General features: G+C 47.3%; 1 protein-coding gene across 3 annotated transcripts in view; it reads left to right on the forward strand.

Annotated features, from left to right (window-relative positions):
• CACNA1H (calcium voltage-gated channel subunit alpha1 H) overlaps positions 1–22,614 on the forward strand; it is a 128,859-nt gene that overhangs the window by 40,301 nt on the left and 65,944 nt on the right. For all 3 annotated transcript variants that reach the window (XM_064461417.1, XM_064461418.1, XM_064461419.1), the window contains exon 8: positions 3,766–4,178. In XM_064461417.1, coding sequence (XP_064317487.1) covers positions 3,766–4,178 — 413 coding nt within the window. The remainder of the gene's footprint in view (positions 1–3,765; positions 4,179–22,614) is intronic.

Here is a 22,614-nt window from a genome sequence, read left to right on the forward strand (position 1 = left end):
GGAATTACATCTCTGGTGAGTGACGGACCTGCTGGCTGCAGCCCTGCAGCAGAGGAGCCCCACCTGCTGGGAGATGGTACCTTGAAAGGGAAGAGCAGGTGAAAGCTGGTGGAGAAGCATAGGGTATAGGAAACATAAGAAGTTTAAAACAGGGAGGCACAGAAAGAACTCAAAACAGACACTTCTAGAAACCCCTAGTTCAGCTCTGACGAGCCCCCAAATCTCTTTTTCACAAGAAGGAGCAGAAGATTTGGAGGAAGGCCCATGGCCACTGCAGGGTCTTGCTCCGTGCTAATCCTCAGAGGATGTGTGTGCGGGCTGGACTGTAGCAGAGCTACAAGTCTCAGGCTTTCCCTGTTGTCTTTCTCCCTGTGCAGAAGAAATGTAGGACTGCGTGTCACTGCAGGTTTGGAGCTCCATTCAATCTGAATGAACAACTTGGGGACTGTTTTGTACCTCTGTCCCATCCCTATCTGTACAGGCTGTGGCCAAACCGGCACTGCTGGTTAGTGTAGTCTTGTCTCCCTTCACGTATAAATCACCCACTGGATTTCTGGAGTAGTGATTACATGCAACGCTTGGGTTTCTATTTTGCAGAATGTTTCCAGTTCTCGTGGCTGGAGCTAAAGGCTGAAAATAGAGTCTTAAGCCCTCCAACAGTAAAAAGTCAAAAAGATGTAGATTCTATTTTTTAATCTCTTTAAGCCAAACGTATCATCTGTTTTTTTCAATGCCTGTGTTTTCCAAAACTGTTTATCTGCGTGTGCATGGACACAAGTATTTATCCTAGTGATGTATGTGCTGAAAAAATACCAAGCCTAGCTTGGGGAGGGTTACAGTAAAGGTTGCTTGCCAAACAGGTTGGGTGGTTTGTCTTTGTTAATATTCTTTTTTTAAGGGACCATACAAAAGGGTAAAGTGGATTGGTTATAGGAATTGCCTTCGGCAGACATTTCTGTACGCTTGGGAGCTCAGCAGGAGGGCAGAAAGGGGCAAGGTTAGTTGCAGCGTTCTTCTGTTGTTAAGCAAGGTCTTTATATGAATCACCAGTTCATCTTTAACTATGCAAGTTAATAAAGGTTATTATGAGAACGTGTATTTACCCTGAGATAAAAGCCCAGGCTCTGCAGAAGACTGGAACTGAGAAAGCAAGGATGAGCAGAAGAGCTGTTGCTTGGAAGGCAGTGCTCAAGTCAGAGGTTTGGTTCTTCGTGCTTGCAGGGGGATCTGCTGGTGGGGCCCTCTTCAGAAGAACGCCCCAGATCTCAGTCCCCACTGTGACATCTCAGGGCCACTTCAATGACTTAGGAGATTTTCACATAGCCTGGGGTAGTTCTTTGAAAGCTGGAGGTTAGGTGGAGTTGCTATTAATAACGCAATTATAGCATCCTCCTTTTATGGAGGCATTTCAGCCCAGAGGATGCCAAAATGCTTTAAACAAATCTCCTGAAATTGTTTTGTCTCTTTCAGAAGTGTGGTCATATCTAGGGGAAGGGGTGGATGCTGCAGCTCTTGGCTGGTGAGCAGCAGCTTATCTGGCACCCTGAGGAGCACAGGGTCTGGGAAGGGAAGCAAGTCAGCTGGGTCCATCTGGAGACCCTGTCACACAATGTGTCAGTGCCCAGCTCTTCCCCTATGGGGCTCTGATTCTTTTCAGGCTCTCCTTCCCACTCCTGCCGCAGCCCTTCCTGCCCCACGCCAACAGGGCTGAGTCAGATTCAATTCTGCACCGCAACCATCTTCGTACAGCAGGAATGATGGATATGCATTCAAGGCTTCGGCAGAATCTTTAAGTGCCAGATAAGCTAGCTGCTGAGGGTGTAGCTCTGCCAGGCACAGCTCCCAACTTCTGTTTCTCCATCCCAACCTAAACTTAGCAAAGGAGACATTTTAAGTACCTACCCTGTGCTCGGCAGGGAAGGTAAGGTCTCACAAGCTCACCCAACCCTCCTGGCCTCAGCTTCTTTGGGCAAACAAAATGCTATTTCACTTAATTATCTCTCTGCTCCTACAAGTCAACAAGCAGAGTCTGTTCACTGCAAGACTTGTGCAAGGGGAGCACACAAGTGATAACTGAGAGCATTAAGGAGGCATTAGCAGCCAGGGCACTCACAGCCCCAGCTGGAAACAAGGTTAGTGTCTGCTGGGAAAGATGCAATTGTGGGAGAGAGTATTCTCTTCCCTTCTTTTGTTGTGGAATTGAACAGCATAAAGTACAGCCTGTTCCTCCGTGTTCTCGTGCCCTGCAATGCTGTGAGGTTATTTTAGCAGGCAGCCAAGGAGACTCTGGTATTTTGAAGACATCTGCGGCGCCAGTATTTTTCATATAATTTTTAACACTTTGATAGCATTAAAAGATGTCTGGCAAGCCCACTGCCTCTGCTATCCATGCTACTGTGGCTGTGCTGCAGTCTTTCCTCGTCAGACTGGTCCCAATCAGAAACGCCGTGCTAATGTGCAGTGCTGCACCGGTGCTGCTTGCAGGTTGAGTAAGGGGGCAAATATTTCTGATCCTCCTGGTGTCTTTGACGTAGTGACCAGGAGGAGGACAGTCCTCTCCTGCAAGGCTGTTTTGAAGGTCAGTGATATCTGGGTGACATTCAGGCAAGTAAAATATATTTTGAATTTGTCACAACCCGGTTTTCAAGCTAATGGGGTGCTTTATTTTGTTTGGTGCTGCCTTCTCTTTAAAGGCGTCCTCAAGTGTCAGCCAGGAGTAGCTGAAATCAGCAGCGTTATTGCTGGGTGAGCTCCAAGCTCCTGGGCCCAGAGCCAGGAGCATCCACTGCCTCTTGCTTGGTCTCCCCAAAACCTGCCCAAGCATCCCCATCCAACCTCCAGTCAGGGGCATGTTACAAGGGAAAACTGTCCCCTCCTTATTTCCCTGAATCTCAAGGAAAGTTTTTGTTGATGCTTGAATGGCATTTTGTAGGAAGGATCACATGCTCACAGTACTGCATTCCTGTAGGGTTTTTTCTACCATTACTATCTGTTTCCTAAATATGAGGAAACTAGGAATTTAGTTTTTAAGAGGAAATAAAATCTGGTTCCTGTTCCACCCGAATCACCCTTGTTATGCTTGCCCATATCATCTCCATACCCTGGCCCTGTGAGGGCAGCCAGCATTTCTCCTCACACCACAAAACATGTGGCAGTGTGTTTGATTTTTAAGACACCATGAACACTCAGTCCTGTGCCTCAAGCAAAGAATTCACCTGAGCTTTATTAAAGGCTGAAGGAGGGATGAAGGAGACTGAAGAGACTACGTGACTCTCTGAGCTGTCATCGTGGTCTGTAGCCACCTTTGGCCCATTTCTCCTTTTCCCTCCTCATTATTAGCTAAATGGAAGCGCTATCTAAATTGGGTGTAGCAACTTGATAGTGCTCAGGTCACCGCTAATAATGTTAGGCTGGTCAGATATAATCAAAAATAATTGAAAGTGAGAGGTGTGCCAGCCAGTCTTCCCCCAGCAGCAGAACACAAAATGGCTGCCACGCTGTGTGGAGAGAGCCCCTTGGCCTCATGTCCATGGAGGGAGCTAGAGGATGCTTGGGGAGAGGGGATCAGAGAGAAAAATGAGGCAAAGCAAGAGCCACTTGGTAAGATGGATGGCATGAAGGCTGTATTTGGGTATTATATTTATTTGAGGATGCTGCAGAAGCTGTTCCACCCTGGACGGACCCAGCGCCGCCTGACCGGGGACACGGGGCTGTCCGCCATGTTGAGGGTGTGAGGTGGCTCACGGTGTGCGTCTCCCCTTGCAGGTCTGCGGCGGACGCCCAGCCGGCTGTCGGGGCTGAGCGCGGCGTGCCCGCTACCCAGCCCGCCGGGCGGCACGCTGACCTGCGAGCTGCAGGACTGTCCCTTCTGCGCCAGCCTCCTGGAGGACCCCGAGTTCGCCTTCAGCGAGTCCGACAGCTGCGACTCTGACAGCAACGGTGTCTACGAGTTCACCCAGGACCTGCGGCACGGCGACCACAGAGACCAGCTCCAGCAGCAGCGGGGCAGGAGGAGGAGGAAGAAGAAAAAACCCAAGGAGAGGAACAAGGTCGCCCGCCTGTGGAAGGCTTTTGGCAGCAAGCTGAAGAGGATCGTGGAGAGCAAGTACTTCAACCGAGGGATTATGATAGCCATTCTCATCAACACGCTGAGCATGGGCATCGAGTACCATGAGCAGGTGAGTGTGGGACTGGCCTGAAGAGCCCTGAGGCTTTGTGGTTTCAGGTGCTCGGCGTGGCGGCTTGTGTGGTGGTTTGGGTGACTATGTCGAAGCCATGCCAGAGGAGGAACAAGCGGTTTTCATGCAAGCTGGAAACACCAAATGGGGCCGAGGGCCTGATCCTGCAGATGTGTGATGATCAGGAGCATCCTTCTGTGTACAAAAAGCCTAGAAGGTGTCTGGCAGCACTGCTGAGGTGTGGAGACTTTAAATGTGTGTGTCGCGACGTGGTGGCTCAGAGCCTGACTGCTTAAGTTGTTTGCTGTGAATTATTCATATAAGTGTGAATTGTTTTGATGGAAATACTCCTTTGGTCTAATGATGGTGGTGCACAATGGCCCTTGTAGTGTAAATAACCCATGCAGAAGTTTCTTCTTTGATACTGGACCTCTAAATAAAGACATAAACTGTCAGGCAATGCTAAAAGAAAAAAAAGTTAGCTTCTCCCTGAAGGTTCCAAAACCTTTAATTTGATCTAATAGGGTGTAAGAAGGTCTGTCTTTTAAGTGTTTGGAGGGAGGAAAGAAAAATCATACTGTTCCCAGTATTAGTCTGAAGATGATGATGGCGGAAAGCAGTGCTGGCAGCTGAGGACAGCTTGTCCTTGTTGCTGGCTGATGAGAGCTTGAGGGGCTGTGCAGTGGGAGAGGGAGGCAAGTTATCTCAGTATCTCCAGTTGGTCACTCTAGGGAAAGCTATGCTTTTCTGGGCTTTTCTTTCTTGGAAAACCTGGTTACTTTCAAATGTTTTCTCACAAAGTGCTCTGGAATTTCTCATGCTGCTTCTGTATCAGGTGCAGAAAATGCATGTCAGGGAGGCCAGGTGATCCTCATACTGATCTTCTGTGAGGTGGTTAGCCAAAGGTTCATCAGTGCTCCCCCAAAATCTCCACTGCAGGATCAGGACCAGCTCAAGGTTATTTATAAAGCTATTCCTCCTCTCTGCCTTGGCCCATCCACTCAGGAGCGAGGAGGAAAGGCAGACAGTACATCCAAAGGCAGGACAAGAGGCTCTGTGTTTTCTTTTCCATTGTTTCCCAGGATTAAATCCTTCTCAGGACCATGGCAAACAATTCTCCAGAGTGCTCCTACTTTATTTTCTCTCCACTTGTGTGCTTTAAACCTCCATATTCTGTGCTGAGACATATTTTCTTTCAGAAAAGCAAGTACTCAGCTAAAACACATGAACCTCAACTGTGCAGCAATAAATTAGTTCACACTTACAGCAGAGAGGGTCCAAACCCAACAAAGAAATAGCTGTCGCTGTCAGCTTTCTGTCTGGTTAGTTGTTCCACAACAAGTTTTAAAATTAGGAAGTACACCTTGTCAGTAGCCTTTGAATAGACCATTCATTCCTCGTGGTGGCTGCATTTCTGCATGGATACTCCTTTGTCAGGCGGATACAGCTTTGTCGGTCCTTGGATATAGCTATGATGGGTGCTGGGGGAAAACCTTAGGCAGGCTGCAGTGAGAAAGCCCAGGGATCGCATGGAGTCTGTCCACAATCACTCGTATAAAGGTAACTTGTGATAATTACATCCTTGATGCTAACAAAGGAAAACTGTAGCCGGCAGGTTTATATTGGATTTTACCTTGTAAAAGATTTGCTTTAAACCATCTCAAAGCCAACGGCAATAAAGATTCTGAAGCATTTGGCTACGGAACATCAGACTCCTGCCAGCTTTGCTCACCGGCACTGCCCAGCGTGGGCCCAATAAAAAGGGAGGAATTTTGAAGTGAAACCTGTAAAAGTTCCTCCACGTGCCTGACTGCAAAGCGTCTCTGGTACGCAGCGGGGATAATGAGCCGTGGAGCTGTCAGAGCCCAGCTTCGAAACACCTTGCCCAAGCACTCTTCTATCAATAGAGTGACCTCCAGGGCATCGCCAGAGGCTGAGACACTATCCAAAAACAACAGAAAATGGCTTTACTCTCCCGAACTGTTTGGCATGAAAGTCTGGAGCTTCTGTGAGCAAAGCAGGGTGATTTCAGAACCCGCAGCCCTCCTTGTGTGAGAACTGCCTGCAGGACTCGGGGGGGGGGGGCTGGCTTTGTGTGGAGATAAGGAGAAGATGCCTGAGCAAAGTTGTCATGAACCCACTGCATGGTGTTGGGATGGAGGGGAGGTGAGAATGGCTCGTTTTGGCTATGCCATGATCCTCGCCAGGAAAAACAGTTTAATCACAGCTTTCTGGTTACTGAGGGATGGATGCTGCCCAGTCACTCTGCACCTCTGCTCAGAGCAGGTATGACAAGGCGAGAAGGTGTGAGCCTTCCCCAGGCTGTTAACCAGGCATGGGCATCGCCATCATCTCCTCCATCCTCCCAAGGGCAAGCCTGGAGGCCATTCCCCAAGGTATAAAGATTTAGGACCTGCCTACAAGGATAGCTACTCTGTGGCTCTCCTCTGCTTTCCTTGCTCCCCCCCGAGCAGTTCAGTGTTACCCAGAGAGCAGGGTTCAGGTTCAGCATTGGGGAGGCCTCCTGTGTTCTGTGCCTGCAGACAGCAGCATGGGCAGGGGACTTCTGGGCCCTGAAGCCCTGCAAAACCTCACCTACCATGGAGATATTTGCTCTGGGTGGAACAGCTTAAGCAGGTTCCCTGGTCTTGACTCCTGCCACTTCTTTTCAGCCATCGACTGGTTTTGTCAAACTGGGCTGCAATCAGTGCAGCAGCCACAGGGAAGCCCTCCCCTAACCTCACTGTCTGTAAGGAAATGCCCAATCCCTTTTATAAAAAACTGTTAATGGCTGCTTGCTTTTCTTTTCCGGCTTCTCAGACTTCATAATCATCAGTGGCTTTGCAAGTAGATGGGCACACCATATACATTTTTATTTCAGAGTGCTATTCAAAGCCAAGGCATCAATCCTCTGTGTGCGTGGGAGGGGTGGAGGGTACTGAACAACATATGGCGTGGGAGATAGAGCAGTAGTAGTCCTTAATGCGTTATCTCTCCTTTCATCCCGGGACATAGCGGCACTCCACGAAGAAGTCTCATGGAGCCCTCTTGAGGCAAGCGAGCATTATTATCCATATCTTCTGGATAAGGAAATCGAGGTTGCAAGGTGCCAGGCTGGAGTAAAACCTGGTGGGCTTTAATGCTGGCCCTTATCGTAGCCACAGGGCAAGGGGGCACGTGCACTGTAGCAGCATTTTGGTAGCACCCTTTGACAAAACAGGAAGGTGATCTGTGTCTGTACTGCCACGGTTCTACCTCCAGGTGAATGAGAGAGACCTGTCCATACCCAAATCCCCTTAAGGCTTCAATATGTGTTTTTGTGGGAGTCTGAAGCTCACAGCAGTCTGCTCACACAGTTTCTCTGGCTGCTCTTGGCTAACATAGCTGACACCACCCCATTTAATGCACGTAGCCCACGTAATAACCTTTTAGGCAAGGACCCTGTCCTGTGGCTAAGGGCGCGACCACTGCATCAGCTAGTTGACTCACAGGAAAGATGAGGACATGCTAGAATTGCTTTGCACCAAGCTGTCCTTTAGCATTCCTGCTCTTCTCAGAGGCAGATTGAAGATTTCATGGCAGCACAGCCAGTTTGCGGCAGGAGATCCGGGTAGCGGGAGGCAGCTGATGATGGGAAGCGAGTTTCTTTGGGACTTCAGTCATTAGTGGCAATCAAATTCTCCCGCACAGCACATCCGCAGGGTTAACAGCCAGCTCTGTCTCCAACTGCCACGTTGTACAGGGCTGGTAATTAGGAGGTTACAGGATGCCGTTAGCAGCAGCACAACTTGTATTTCAAAGGTTAATTGGCTGGTTTGGAATTCCTTTTTTTTTTTTCCCCTGCTCTTATGCTTTATTTATTTATTTGTCTATCTCCAGCACGAATAAGCACTCCAACAGATGAGGAAAGCCAAGTACAAAGAAAGCAGCAATCCTTGCATTAATCTTCCAGGCAATTTCAATACATTGGATGATTTTGTTATGCATTCATTGCAGCTGGCAATTCTCCAGAGTATCTGAGAACGTGCCATGGCACTGCAGCAACCAAGCAGGAGCAGCGCACTCCAAAAGCATGACCTCTGCCATGCCTTTGGGGCAGTGGGGAGAGATGCCTGGCACAGGCAGGTCCTGTTCCACAAGGTGTTTCCAAATGCCTCGCTGCCACTTTTCAGTGATACCTTTTTGTCCCCGAGTCAGCTCCTGTGTGTGCTTCCCTGACTGGTCTGAAGAAATAATTGCTGCTTCTTTGGTCTGCCCTAATTCCCAGCTCCCCGATTATCCAGTAGGTCAGAGTCCTGTTCATTTGTCCAAGAGAGGTGCTGGCATTATCCCTGCAGAAGGGTGAGCTCTGAATTCATCCCTGAGGACCTCTGGTTTAAGTTGTGAGGAGGGACCTCCACCTGGCTTCCCAGAGGAATTTGCAAGGTGGCTGTTGATACTTGTAACGGTTCCCCATAAAAGGCTCAATTTACATCAAATGGCACTAGAAATGCTATTTTATATTCACTTCTCAGAAGAGAAGTACAAATTAGTATTTTTTCCAAGCTATTGCTGTTCAAAGAGCTTTTAATTGCTTTTCTGATCCTTCATCCATGGCATGTTTCATTCAGAACAGCTGTCTTTAGAGTAGGTTTGAGCTGACCTTGGTGGGCACCCGGTGGTCTGTTGCTTATCAGTGTAAGAGAAGTATTGGTTTTGAGCAGCACATTTTATTATTCTGGAGTAAAAGTAATTCAGTGTGATTTCAGGTAGCAACTAGCTTCTCTAGTGATGTTCTGTTTTGGCTTGAAAAATTGGTTTGGCCTGGAAAGCTCAGCACTTACTCAGAAAGCAGAGGAGAATCTTTCGGTGGTGTTTGAAGCAAATTGCTTAAATTCCTTTTGAGTTGTGAGTCAATAAAATGTTATCCTGATCTGAGATACTCACTTTCATCTGGCAAAACTTGATCATTCTTCCAACTTTTTTGCAAGATCCAATTTTAAGAACTCGCATACTGGCTGGACTTGAAGCAAACAGATTCCCCCAGCCCAACCCGGGATGTGAAAATTCAGCCCAGTGTGTTTGTGCTTATTGCATAAATGATGTGAGACTCATTCTGCTCTTAGTAGTCCTTTGTTCTATGTGTTTGGGCTTTGTCAGCTACATACCAAGCCGTCCCTCCCTGCTCCCCCTCTGAGGTCCCAGCAGTAAGCGTGGGGTGGATGGTTTTCCCCATGTGCTGGTTTGGTAGGGAAGCTGTGTCGCTCGAGAACATGTGCTGGGTCTCCTGAGCAGAGCGACAGAAATTTGGCTCGTTCAACAAACAGCTTGTGGTAATCTGAATTCTGTCCCCACCTCTTGGGAGGGAAGAGAAGGGCTTTGTCCGGAGACCTCGCGAGAAGAGAGGTGTTTCCCATCCACTTTTGTGTCCCAAGGTCATACCACCTTTTTAGTACACTCCAGGCCACCTTTATCCAGGCCCCCTTTTCTGCAGACAGCCACTCTGCCAGGATGTTAACAAAGCTGGTAACAGTTTGGGGATCCTGTCTGCACAATTCAGGCTGCAAGGCTTCTGATGAGAGCCAGCAGCAGGTCCTACACGGAGCACTTACACCTGGCAAGGTGTTGTTCCCGTATTAGAGGGAATCAAGGGGCAGAGGCAAGATAGTATGAACTGATGGCAAATGTTTGCAGTTAAAAGCCAGGTGTCCTGGCTCAGGGCTAGATCCCTGTCTGCTGGCCTTTAGCAGCTTTCATGGCAAAGGGTGTAAATCACATCCTTCCACAGGGAGCCTGCGTGAATGGTGTTCATGGAGCCTTCTCTCTCTCTTTTATTCTCTTCTGTAATTTAACTGACTCCACTGCTCTGTTTTCCTTCTGTTGGATTGTATGTTCTTGGTATATTTTTTTTTACTATATAAGGGAAAGCATACTAGAGATCCATCCATTCCTCTGCCTCCTACCAGACAGGAACAGCACCTCTCCAATGCAGAAACTGAGTGTAATAACTCATTTGAGCGCTGACATACTGAGCAGTCAGGGGAGAGTCAGGAGAACAACAGAGCTAGTCATGAAGGGGGGAGTTTGCACTCTGATCTGGTTCCTATAGATGTGCTCATTAGTCTAGGGAATAATATTGGGGTATTCCCTGTGGAACCGTAGGCACGTTTTACCACCACCAATGGTTCAGTTCCTTCCCCTCACTTACGCCATTAGTTGTTCTCCGTGGTGAGGGATTGGCCATATAAATCACATCTCCTCTCTGCCAAGATGACGGACTACTTAAACAGGTGATGGTAACGTGCTTCCCAGCATAAGCTGTTGCACGGAACCTGGGGATCTGCACAGCCCCGGTGACAGCCCCACACCATGTAGCAACAGTGTGTGGGACCCACAAGATGAGTTTCTTCCATCTGGGTCATGCACTGAGTCAGCTGAGACAGTCACGGTGCCCTCCAAGGCTTCTGAGCCTGAATCTATGAAACCTCCATGCTTCATAAACATACGTGATGGCAACGGGTGGTTATATATAGAATTTAGACAGGTTGTTTGCATTTCAACTGGCAGGTAAAATAAACCCAGTGTAATATAGCCCCAAGAATGAAAGCAGAGTGCACTTGCCAGCTGCATTTCATCACAAAAATGTGCGTAAATCACAGCCATGGGCAGCCAGCTTCAAATGTTATGCTGACAGTGGTGCTAATGTGCTCCAAGGCAGGGAGGCTTGACACAGCTGGACAGCGGGGCGTTCACTCTCTGTGAAGGGAAACCCAACGAGAAAGGGCCCGTAATGAAGAAGGTGACTTTCACAAAGAGTGGGGCGTTGCATTGTGCCTGTGCCTTCCTGCTGCCTGTCGGCTGAACCCTTTTTGTCTGGGAGTGGGTTTGGTGAGAGGGCTTTGATCAGGCCTCGGGGTGAGCACGCTCCATGCTCCGAAGCAGGCGTAGCTGGTAGTCCCTTGCCTGAGCGATGACAAGACACAAGTTTGAGGAAGAGCTCGAGCCTCTGCTTCATGGCAGCTGTGATCAGCAGTTCCAGAGAGATCTTGGTGCCTGCAGGCAACACGCAGAGCCCCAGTCAGATCCCTCCAAGCAGCCCAAGTGGCTTTGGTACTGCACATGGCAGCAGCTTGCCATCCTTCCAGCTGCCTCCTTGAAAAGCAGCTGGGCTGCAGGGACAAGAGCAGGGTTAGCAGAGAACAGCAGAGGAGGAAATTCAAAAGACTGAGACAGCCAAACCAACAGATGGGGGCAGGAAAACATGGCAAGGCTTGGAGAGGAACGTGCCCTGGAGTGGCGGGAAGCAAGGAGTGGCTTGGATTGTCTCAGGAGCTCTCGGGATGGTGCAGCTGCTGGTCTACCAGGAACACCACCTCCCATGTTAGCTGAGGCTGCCCCTCTGTTTCCTTACACTTCCCCAGTCCGTCTGCATCTATCTTTTGTCTTCTTGGATTTTTAGTTCCACAAGACAAGGATTGCATTTTGTTCTGTGTACATCACCTCGCCAAATGCGCTCCCGGGCACGGCCTGCTAGGTGTTATTACAAGCAATAATAGCAGTGGGAATAGGAACAGAGCACTGCACCTCTCCCAGCACCGGTTTTTATGCCTGGAGGTTGCAGGTGGACTATGAAATTTGAGTTTACAGCCCAAATTCAAACCAAATGCAGCAGGAATGTAACACTAGGGGATGTGCAGATAAGAGGGTGGGAAGGGTGGCACAAAGTGGTGCTGTGCCATGGACTCACGGTGCCTATAGATTGGTGGCTCCCACCTGCTAGGAGGCAAATCAATTTAATACTTTTGTGCATTTCCAACCACTCCCCATGTATGATTGCTTTCTTTGTAGGCCTGGAAAATACAGAAAGGCTTAAAAATAGATTTAACTGAGAAAATGTTTGGAAGGTGTAGAAAAGACAGTCAAGCCACACCTGAGAGCAAAGTGGGGTTAGTATTTGGCAGTACACATGAAATGATGGCAGCTTAGCCTGAAAGCTCTGTGTGGAGATCCAGTGGGGTTGCTCCGGTGTCCTGTACGCTGTCCTTCTCTGGGAACCTCAGAGTTGAGAGGCAGAGCCAGCTGTCCCCACCAGCAGGCAGAGGATTAAAGATGCTCAGGGTAGCAATCACCAGAGGAGAGCCACCACTGCAAGGAAATAAACAGGTATGTTTACTGCTGCTGTCAGCCTGAGTCATGAATTTTCCTCAGGTTTTTAACCAGGGTTCCTCAGCTGGGGCAGTGAGATTTTCCAGAATTATGAATGAAGCTTTAAATGTCTTCTTGAAACCTCCTTCTGGATCTTTTGTTACAAGATCAGGATGCTTTTTTATATAATGGTTTTGAGAGGTGAGGGGAGAAAGTTGCATCTGAAAGGAGCGAGACTCTCACTTGAAAATGAGGGAGATTTGGCATGCCTGCATGCATTCTTTTAAAGCTCTATTTTTGTTTGCTCTGTCTGGTTTACAGCCTTAAAGACAGCCTGACTCCCAATTTGGGAAAAACACTCTGCGCACAGGCCTTGTAGCATCAGTGGTAAAGCTCGCTAGAGCAGGGAGTCTGCCACCGAGGAGGACGGGGCAGGAAGGCCGCTTGGCTTCTTTCCCCCTGTGAATGCATTTCTCAGGAGTTTTCTCTCCTGGCTGAATCCTGTACAAATTAATACCTTCTCTCTCCCTGTTCTGTCCTTGTCCCGTGCACAGACAAATCCAAACCTTTTTACCATAGTGCCCCTGGAGAAAGCAGCAGAGAGAGAGTCTTTTATTTATTTTATATACCCCAAAGGGAATTGACTTTGTTGCAGACAGATGGGTCCTGTAGTTCTCTGACTCTTAGCATGACTATACATGGACTTGTCTGTGCTTTAAAGTTAGTTTGGATTGAGGTGGTTTATGAAGCCAGAGTGTGCTGGCTGCTCCTAGGAGCTCTACCTGGAGCTTGGTGATGGGACCAGGGGAGCAAATCCCTGGCTCTGTGCTCCCCGGGTGCGCCTTGCTCTCAGAGCAACCCAGAGTCTAGGCAGAAACTTCACAGCTCCAACCTGCCCCAAATCCAACCAATAAGAGGAAATACATCGAACCTCAGGGAGATGCTCGATATGGGAGGCAATCAGAGTTTTCCTTTTGTTCATGAAGGGTTCAGAGGCAAAACATCAACCGTGTCAGCACTGTTCAGCTCCGGTCACTGCTGCCTGGGAGTGCAAACAGTTTAAAGTCATTTGTGTAAATTAGTTTCAGGCAGAGAGTCTGAAATCAGCTTGGGTTGCTGGGCAATTATCTCCTTGCAAATGGCCTGTGTTATGGGGCCATATTGCAGAAGATCTCTCACTTGTTCTAAGGTCTCTTGAAGCTGCCAAAACAAGAGATCAGCATCTTGAATATCTTTAAAGCAGAGCTACTAATACGGTATGTTGGAGTGCTGGCAGGTACTGGCTGATTCGTGTGCCAAAGTACAAGGGACTGAACTGCAGAGCGTGGGGATTTAAATGCCAGAGATTTCAGTTTATGATGAGGACTATTAGGGGCTGCAAATGCCTCTGAAATCCCCTAGAGCCAGGGGCAAGCCGGGGTACAGCTCCCCACTTCCTCGGAGGACAGCATAACCCACCAAAACACTTTTCAGAGATATCCAAAAGAGCATTACCCTTCCTTTTCTTGTTCCACGCTCTCCTTTCCCTAGCTGTGTCCCCTCTTCGGGGCACCACTGGGTTCTTCTAAGGTTCAGGCTGGAATTCTGTTGTTTACATCCCTTCCTTCCTGCTGCCAGAGTACCAGCATATCGATACTCCCCAGAGTAGCAGGAATCACCCCCTTGCTGTAATGTGGGGAGTTTGGTGGCTGAGGACGTGCCTCTGCTGCTTCCATTCTCTTGCGCAGATTCTCCCTGTTCCTGAGACTAAGTTTAACCTGTGAGTGATGGGCTGGGACCAACAGACAGATACTGACCCTGCAGCTGACAGTGGAGTGGACATTTCCCACCTGAGCTTGCAGAAGTCCTCGTATTTCAGAAATTATTTAACGCTATGGGTTTCCTCCCACTCCTTTTTCCCCCCCTTGCTAGTCGGTGTGTAATAGCGGAGGGTTTCATACGTATTTGATTTTTTAACTATAGCATGAAATCTGGATGCTGTATTTATGGCTGCAGCTGTCACTCCTCTGAAAACATGCAGTGAAATGAAGGTTAACAAGTTTGGGCTCTCGGGAAAGCATGTAAAACAGCACTTGCAGGAGACTTTTTGTCATCACACCGGAATGAAGAACAGATATTTTCTGAGGTTTTCCAGTCCGGGGTTATTTATCATCATCTGAAGCAAATACTTTTCTAATTGTATATCCTTGCTTGAAATTCTCGAAACCCCAAATCAAATTCTTTTCCTTTGTACAATATACACAGAGAGTACAGGATACAGAGCCTGAGGGGGTGGTTTAATAGTTAAAGAATCACGTTGGCACTGGCCAGACTTGATGCAGCCATATGTTCAAATCCCAGGGGTGACCACTCACCAGGAGGTAGACAGGGCTCCGTATCATTTATTGTGTGTTCACTTAAAAACAGATGTCCTCATTACTGTGGCTGGAGGAAGAGATATTCTGCTTCTCTTCCAAAGAGCAAGGGCACGCCATGCTCTTCAGCATCCCCCCATACCACATTTGCGCTGGTGTGTGCTTCCATACTCCTGTGTGTGCACAGTCTGAGGTTTGAAGCCCTGGCTCGTTGATTTTAATGGTGATTTGCTTAAATAAGATAGCTTTCAGCCTTTGTTTAAACAGAACTTTGGTCTGAAAAGTACCAAATATGCTTGGAAATACTGTACTTGTATAGGAGGTCTTGTTAGAGCCTTAGGGCTCGTGGCTGTGGCTCGTGGCTGTGTCTCTCTAGGGTCACTGCACTCAGGTTTGGGCTCTGTGTGGCTCAACATAGTTGTGTCAAAACAAGACATGGCATTCCAGCCATCCCTGCAGGTCTTTCCGTGTCTGACAGTGCCTGGGAAAAGCAGAGCAGAGCCAAACTGGGACCTAGCATGGGTGTTGAGGGAGTTGGGCACCGGTGCAGACCAGAGCTCTGATCCAGCAGGACTGTACGGATGGGATGGGATGTGAAAGCTCCGTCTTAACGATGGTGAGGCCATCAGGATTGATGGGGCTGGGGTGTGGGAGAGTTCAGACATATTTCTAGTAATCGCATCCTTCCTGTTGTGTGTTGGTTTTGTTTCTAAGACTCTAAAATAGACTGTGTAGGAAGTTGCAAGATTTGGACTCCTTTGCCCAGTTCTGCATATTAAAGAGAGAGAGCTGCTCTGAGAAGCAGCCAAACGCAGCTCCAGTGCTCTTCTGAGAAACCTCTTAACGCACGAGGATCGCTTCTGCCTTGCAAATGCTCACATCCCTCCCTCTCCCTGTCACGTTCACACCGTAAGGAAATCGGGCAGGCTGTCCTCTCCTCTATTGACGCCCCATTGCCTGCAGTTAATTAAACTCTGCATGGTACTCAATGCAGCATGTCCGTTTGGTTAACGCCTGTCAGCCAAAGCGGTAACTTACCCCCATTATCTGCGGCTCTGAGCAAGCAGTTGTAGCCTGGATCTTTAATTCACTCCTCACACTCCTCTTGCGCAGCATTTGCTGCTCACCCAAGTTTTTGCCGTGCCAAATTCGGCACCCAGAAAGTGCCGTTCCATTTTTTTAGCATCTCCATAGAAACCACTTTGGAGTTGCAGAGTGCAGGGTTTGTGCAAATTTAAAAAGAAACTAATGTAATGGTTCAGTTCGATCAGGTTTCGGACTGCCAGTCGCTTGGAAGGAGTGTGTGTTTCAATGATAAAGTTGAGAAGAAAAGCAGCGGAAGTTCTCAAAGGCAGAGATGCAACAATTTTCTGCTATATGAGCCCAGGATAAAGCTTTTATGATAGCACAAAGTTTATCTGAAGATTGTTTGGAGGGAGACACATATTTTTTACTCTTCCACAGAAATCTAGGTAATTTTCTTGCCTAGGAGGAAACCTGTTTATGTGCAAAGCTGCTTTTTTATGTGCAAGCTCACTTCTTCACCTTGTTAATGCAACTGCCTCTCAGTTTGACCTCTCTTAAAAGGTTTAAATGCATATAGATTAATGTACTTTTGATGTCAGGGCTAATGAAGTCCTGTGCCTTCTCTGCTTAATTTTCTAATTTATAGATAGAGGCTCAGCGCCGCTCAGGAGCAGCCAGGATTGGACCTAGGGTTGGTTTGCAGCTGACGGATAGAAAAGTTAATTCTGGGGTGGGGAGCAGAGAGGCAGGCATGAACAGGGGATGCTTCTCTGTAGTAATTTGTGCTTCTCTGTCTCTAGCACAACCACCTACGGCAACTTTTAGACAGGGTTGAACTCAGAAATAAAAACCCCATCATTAGACAGCAAAGGAGGGGAACTCCTTGCTGTGCTCACATGTCCAAAGGTCGCAGTGGTTTAGCAGCACCAGTCCAGGTCCACAGTCACCAAGGCAATAGCTCATTGCCATGGAAACACTCACCACCTTCTAAGCAAGAGCTTTTGAGCAAGTCCTGATGAAAAATTGCTTGAGATCCACTGTGTATCCCACCCCTCGACACATTTGGGGTCTAAGAAATAAAATAATTTGACAGCTTTCATGATCTATCTATTTTGGAAACCCACGAGGAGCATTTCCACATGGGCAGAAACATTTGCGAGCTCCATTGCTTCCTCAAGGGCTCACTGTTTGCACATGATTGTTTTAGCATTACTAGTTTATTAAAGCCACTACACTGGAGATTGCATCTAAATTCTCTTTCACTCCCACTCTCTACAAATAAAAGCTTGTATTGCCTGTTTCATATGAGAACTGACGTAGCTGTTCGGAGGATATGGATCAGTTTGGCTTATTCTTGGGGTTGCCTCTTCCGCAGGGGGTGGCTGGCCCTGCTCCCAGGGCAGGGAGCTGGACGAGCGCCCTGGCGTGGCTGGCGTAGCCGTGAGGTCTGGTTAGAGCAGAGGGTTGGAGCAGCCCTTCCTGTGCATCTGTTCCTCATGGCTCTTGCTGCGGGAGAAGCATCACTTTTGCTACTCAGAGCCACAGCAGGGATGTGCAAAGCTGCCAGGAGGACAACTTGAATGTGGCGTGGAGGAAGGTTGCAAATTAAATCTTTTTTTTTTTTTTTCTTTCTTTGTTTCGGAGCTGTTGCTGTCTGACAGATTTTCCCCAGGTGAAGGCACGATGTGGGCAGCGGGTTGGCAGAGCCGTGCAATTCAGTAGAGCTGCGGAGTGGTCAGGCGCCGCCCCAGTGCTGTCGTGGGGGAGCAGGCGGTGCAGCGAGCCAGAGCTCATCTCCTCTGCCTGGAGGGATTCTCCTGATGCACACAGCGTGGGGTCAGGATGGGGGGCATCGGGGCGAGGCGGCACGGAGGATGGCACGGCCCGCGCAGAGCACGAGGGCCAGGCGCAGCATGGTGTCATGTGGGAGGAAGCTACCCGTCCCTTCACCCGAACCAGGCATCTTCTGTAGAGAAACTGCTGTAAGATGATAAATCAGGAGGAGTGTGCTGCCTCTTGTACCTTCTCTTTTCGCTGCCTCACAGCTCCCCTTGAAATGACAGCAACACATAATTGCATCGCTTTGGTGTTCACGGCATCAGCACTGATGATTTGAGAGGTGTTATTATTGTTGCCATTAACAGTGTAATTAGTGTTAGCGCAACGGTCCCCTTCATCCAACGTGCCAAGGCTGAACTAACAACCTCCAAAACCAAATACATCCACTCCACCAGCTTGGGGAGAGCGTCTCCACTCTCAGGTGTTCAGCAGCCCTACATCTTCTGCAGCTGGCACTGCAGCCTCGTAGTAGTACTGAATTACAATAATTTTAATTAGTACTACTGTTATTAGGGCTAGTATAACTGAATTTCATTATTTTAGAGATTATTTTATTTCATTATATGAAATCATAAAAACTAAACTTTTTTTTCTGAATCATTTTGCTCCCATAACAATAGAAACACTGCAAATCCAGGGCATGCTTGGGTGTGAGGCATATTTCGTGCAAAAAGAATGAGAAGAATGCAGTGGAAAGTCACCTTCTAATTTTTAAGTCCTGTTCTCCAGACTTTTGTGTTCTTCCCCCAATATTAGAAATAAATATTACAAGAGAAATATGTTGCAAAGCCAGCACAGTTAATTTCTGTGAATTTTGTTCCTTGGTCATCTCTGAATATCGGTGGTGGTTTAATATAATTTCATTTCATTGGGGTTTTTTTTGTTGAGAAGGTGAAAATGTGGAAGGGCTGGGCCATCTCCAAACTCAGTGGTGGTTCCACTGAAATCGAGGAATTCTGCCAGCTGAAAATCCAATAGCTGTCTGTAAGATACAAACAGCCGACGTGAGGGGGAACAAGAGCTGCTGAGCTCTCCTGCTGGTTTGTGCTCACATTCAGTAATTCCAAGCTTTCACTTTGTGCAGTGTCCAAGCGATGGGACTATGCTGAAGGGCAGCGCTGTCATGTAGTTCCTTTCTGACCTCTTTTGTCCTTTCTTGCCTTAGCAAAGCAGGTTGCTGTTGTCGCGGGGGGCAAGAGGGATGACCCTGATTGTAGTTGTTACTTCTAAATTTCTGAGTTTGAATGCCTGTATTGCACACACTCAAAAGCTAAAACGGGGCTGTGAGCTCCCGGGAGCGGCTCATTCCCTTGTCTCCAGCAGAAATGGTGGTGGTGTGTGGCTCACCGCTGTCTGCCTGCTCTGATGGATGCTGTTATCAAAGACACACCTGAAGGATCAGGACCCAGAAGCCTTCCTTGCCAGTCGTAATGGCACATGCTGCAGGCTGCCGGCAAATACAGACTCTGGTTTTCTACCTTTTTGTCTTTGCTTTTTTTGATCATTGTGGATGGTTTTAATTGCCACTTTAGTCTGATGCTCATGGCTAAGAAGAATGCATCAATAATTCACTTGCAAGAACAGTGTGGCAGCTCTAGAGTTCCCACCTGCCTGCTTTGGCTGCAGGCGGGAGCACCCTGGGCTGTTCGCAGCATTGTGTTCTCAGGGACAAAAGTAAGTGTGTAACAATTGCTTGGGTTGCTTTAGGTTTACTAGAGGGGAGGAAAGGTGGATTTCCCCTGAATTTGTTCTCCAGGCTCTAGCCTACCTTCTGATACAGAGCAGAGAGGAGTTGCTGCCTGCATTACAGATGTGGGTTTGCAGGTAGTAATTTCCATGCTGATGAAGCTTTTGAAACTTAAGCTCTTTGTGAGCGTTTCTGGAAGCTGCAGAGAAACTGTATCAAAACTGAGTCTGTACAAAGTACAATCCTGTCTTGGAGGACATAAGGGCTGGATGTTCCCCCAGCTGTGTTGTCCCCACAGGATGTCCCTGACCTTCATCAGATTATGAAAAAAGTGATAAGATGTAGCTACCTGCCCTAGCAGTGTCTTGGATCCTAAAAACCCAAGGGGTCTTTTCAGACCAGTGTCACAAAAATCACAGTAGATAGAGCTTGACTCACCTAGTCCATCCTCTTGCTCTAATGCAGGATCAACTCTTCCTGTATCAGGGTCCTAAGTGGTTTCTTATCTTTTAAGACAACCCCAGAAGGTGAACATCCTTGGTTAATGAAGGTCTCTGCACATCCCAAAGGGAAGCCTATAAAGAACTGCCTGTGCCCAAATGTCTGATACGAGTTTAGGACCACATGAGAGACTAGACTTTAGTCTAGCAGTTAGGAAAAGTTCTTGGGAGTCCTGACATTTGGCATCTCATTGTAGACACTTCCCTTGGTGACCCAAGAATGAAGGCTCAAGTAGGCAACACCCCGCTGTTCTGTAAGGTACACCACCAAATTTTCCCCTGATGTCCACCCAACATTTTTGTTTTCTTCTTCTACAAGATCCTTGAACATCAGAAAAGCTGTTGTAACCTTCTTCCATCTTTCCTTCTTCCACTTAGCACTCAGAGGTTAGTTACAGCAGATGGCTCCATTTTTTTCTGAAGAATTATCCTCTCATTGAACTTATTTCCCCATCAGACCACTTCTGCTTCCTTTCCTTGGGCTTAAAAGATTACTAAGTCAGGGTCTTTGTCAGATACACACTAAACATTCCCCATCTTGTTCTTCCCATCAGCAGCCCTCTATCATGTTTTCTTGATGTGCCTCATCTCCTAATACTGGTACACAGTCCGCAAATTGCAAATGCGCATTTTTCAGAGGGACTCTCCATAAAGGTCTATTAGCAAGGGATGAGTAATGATTTGACAAAATAGATTTAAGTGGCCCCTTCTGAATCATCTTGGCAGTAATAGAGAGACTGTGTCCATTTTTTGATTAAATATTTCCAGTGCCATTAGCTTGGGTGAAGTAAACAACTTCTATTGAGTTTGCCTGCTAATGACAACCCACAGGCCTTTGATCTCTGTTATCAGACAGCGAGCCTGTTGCTTGGATATGGATAAAGATCATATAATCATTGCTAAAGGTGCCTCTTGCAGTACAATCAAAGACTTCGGAAACGGTTCTTTATTCTCTTGATGTTCATGCTCCTGAAACCTTTAATGGACGTTGTCAGAAGCGTGTGTGATGGGCATCCCGTAACCTCTGTGCACAGTCAGAAATATGCAACTGTAGTTTGGCTGTAAGATTTTAGCAAAGAAAATCAACAATTAACCTTGATTTCTTGTGCAGACTCCTTGAGGCAGGGCCTCTGTGTTCATTTTTGTCTGAAAGGGACTGTAGCATATTTCCATGTTCTTTGTGTCTATCCTTTTATAGCATGTCTCACAATATTGTATGCTTTTTCTTAAATTTTCCAGCTCTTGAAATCTTGTGACTCGGTTTACATCTAAAAGGAAAAGATAGACCCTAGCTCTTCTTTCTAGTTAATGGTATGGAATATAAGATATTTTCAGCCTAAATATAAAAAAAAAAAAAGAAGAGAAAAGCAAAAGAAAATAAATCAGTATGAATAATGGTTTTCTTTTTTAAATTCATGCTTTGTGATTAGCCAGCAAAGCTGATTCCAGGCATTAGGCTGATGATTTTTAACTATTTCTTGTTGACTTCAGCACAGACAGTGGTCAAGAGAAAAAAAGGTTGGCAATGGGCAAGAATTGCATGAATATAATTCCTTGTGTGAGTGTAATTTTTTTTATGGTGAGAGATAAGTCAAATATATTGGATGAGAGTCAACACGGGCCTCGCTAAGAGATGTCATGCCTCACAGATCTGCCGGTTCTTTGAAGGACTCCACCAGCATACGGATGGGAATGATTCAGGCTGTATAATTTCCCTGGATTTTCGCCAGAGGCTCTTAAAGGAACTAAGCCGAAGTGGGGTGGGATGGCAGTCTGCTCATTGAGAGAAGCCTGCTCGTATTTAGCAGCTGCCTTAGAGATGTGGGAAGGGGTACAAGTAACAGGTCCATTTTTGAAACATTGGGAAGTTGCCAGCAGCATCTCCTGCTGCGCTGTGGGACGCGTGCTGCCCTGCGTACTCCTGAACGATGTTCTGGTCACGGCGTTGCTGAGAGTGAAAGGATGATGATGGCTCCCCTTGGCACCAAGCTCAGTCTGAACAGGCGCTTCCTCGCTTGCACCCAACCCTGGAGGAATGATTATTCATTTGCTGTCCTCAGTTCAGGCATATTTCCAGTTTTCTTCTTTTTCAATGAAACTTATCCATGTATTAGATGACCAGTTTGCAGAGTCCGCACTGGAGCATCTCTCCCCAGGTGAGCTATTACAGTGCTCTTGGTGTATTGCTGGAGGCAGTCATTCTTCGTTGTTGTCTGGAGAGTTAGCTCCTTCCTCCTGTGACTTCTTGTTTAATAACTAAACCTGAGCACTTCTGGCCTTGTTTGGGGGTAGTTATTTTATAGGGCTTGGGGTTTTTTTTCATTTTAAGGCTTATTTTTTCAGCCATCTGTCAGACCAAGTGATCCTCTGTCAAGATATAATCCAGCTGATTGGCCTACTTTTCAGGAATAGTAACTTTAGTTTTGTATGCTACCACTCATAGCGTTTCAGATTACTCAGGTCCTTTCCTCCTGAGGGTGGAGAAGACAGCAATTGATCTAATCCAGCCTGGCATTTATGCCACTTGAAATGAAATTGTATTTTGCTGAATGAAACTGGGAAAGTAATACCGCAAATATGTTGTGCCATGTGGGATCTTCTGCCTGGGAAGCTTCCCAAGGAAGCTACAACGGAGTTGATTATCCCAGAGAACAAACTCTGATCTGTAGCTCTTGTTGCAAGAGACGGAAGCGTGGCAGCCAAGGTTTCTTCTGTAGAAAACATGCCCAAGCAGGGGTGTCAACCAAGTGAACTTGAAGGATTCACACTAAAATCCCAGAGAGTATATGACTTTGGTGTGCCGTCATTGCTGGATAACATTAACCCTAATAGCATTTTGGTTTTTTAATGCTGGAGTACACCATGCTTGTACACAGCTTGCTCCATTCCTCCACTGATGCCCTATC

This window comes from Phalacrocorax carbo, chromosome 10, assembly GCF_963921805.1.
Source record: "Phalacrocorax carbo chromosome 10, bPhaCar2.1, whole genome shotgun sequence".
In the NCBI taxonomy this organism is placed as follows: Eukaryota; Metazoa; Chordata; class Aves; order Suliformes; family Phalacrocoracidae; genus Phalacrocorax; species Phalacrocorax carbo.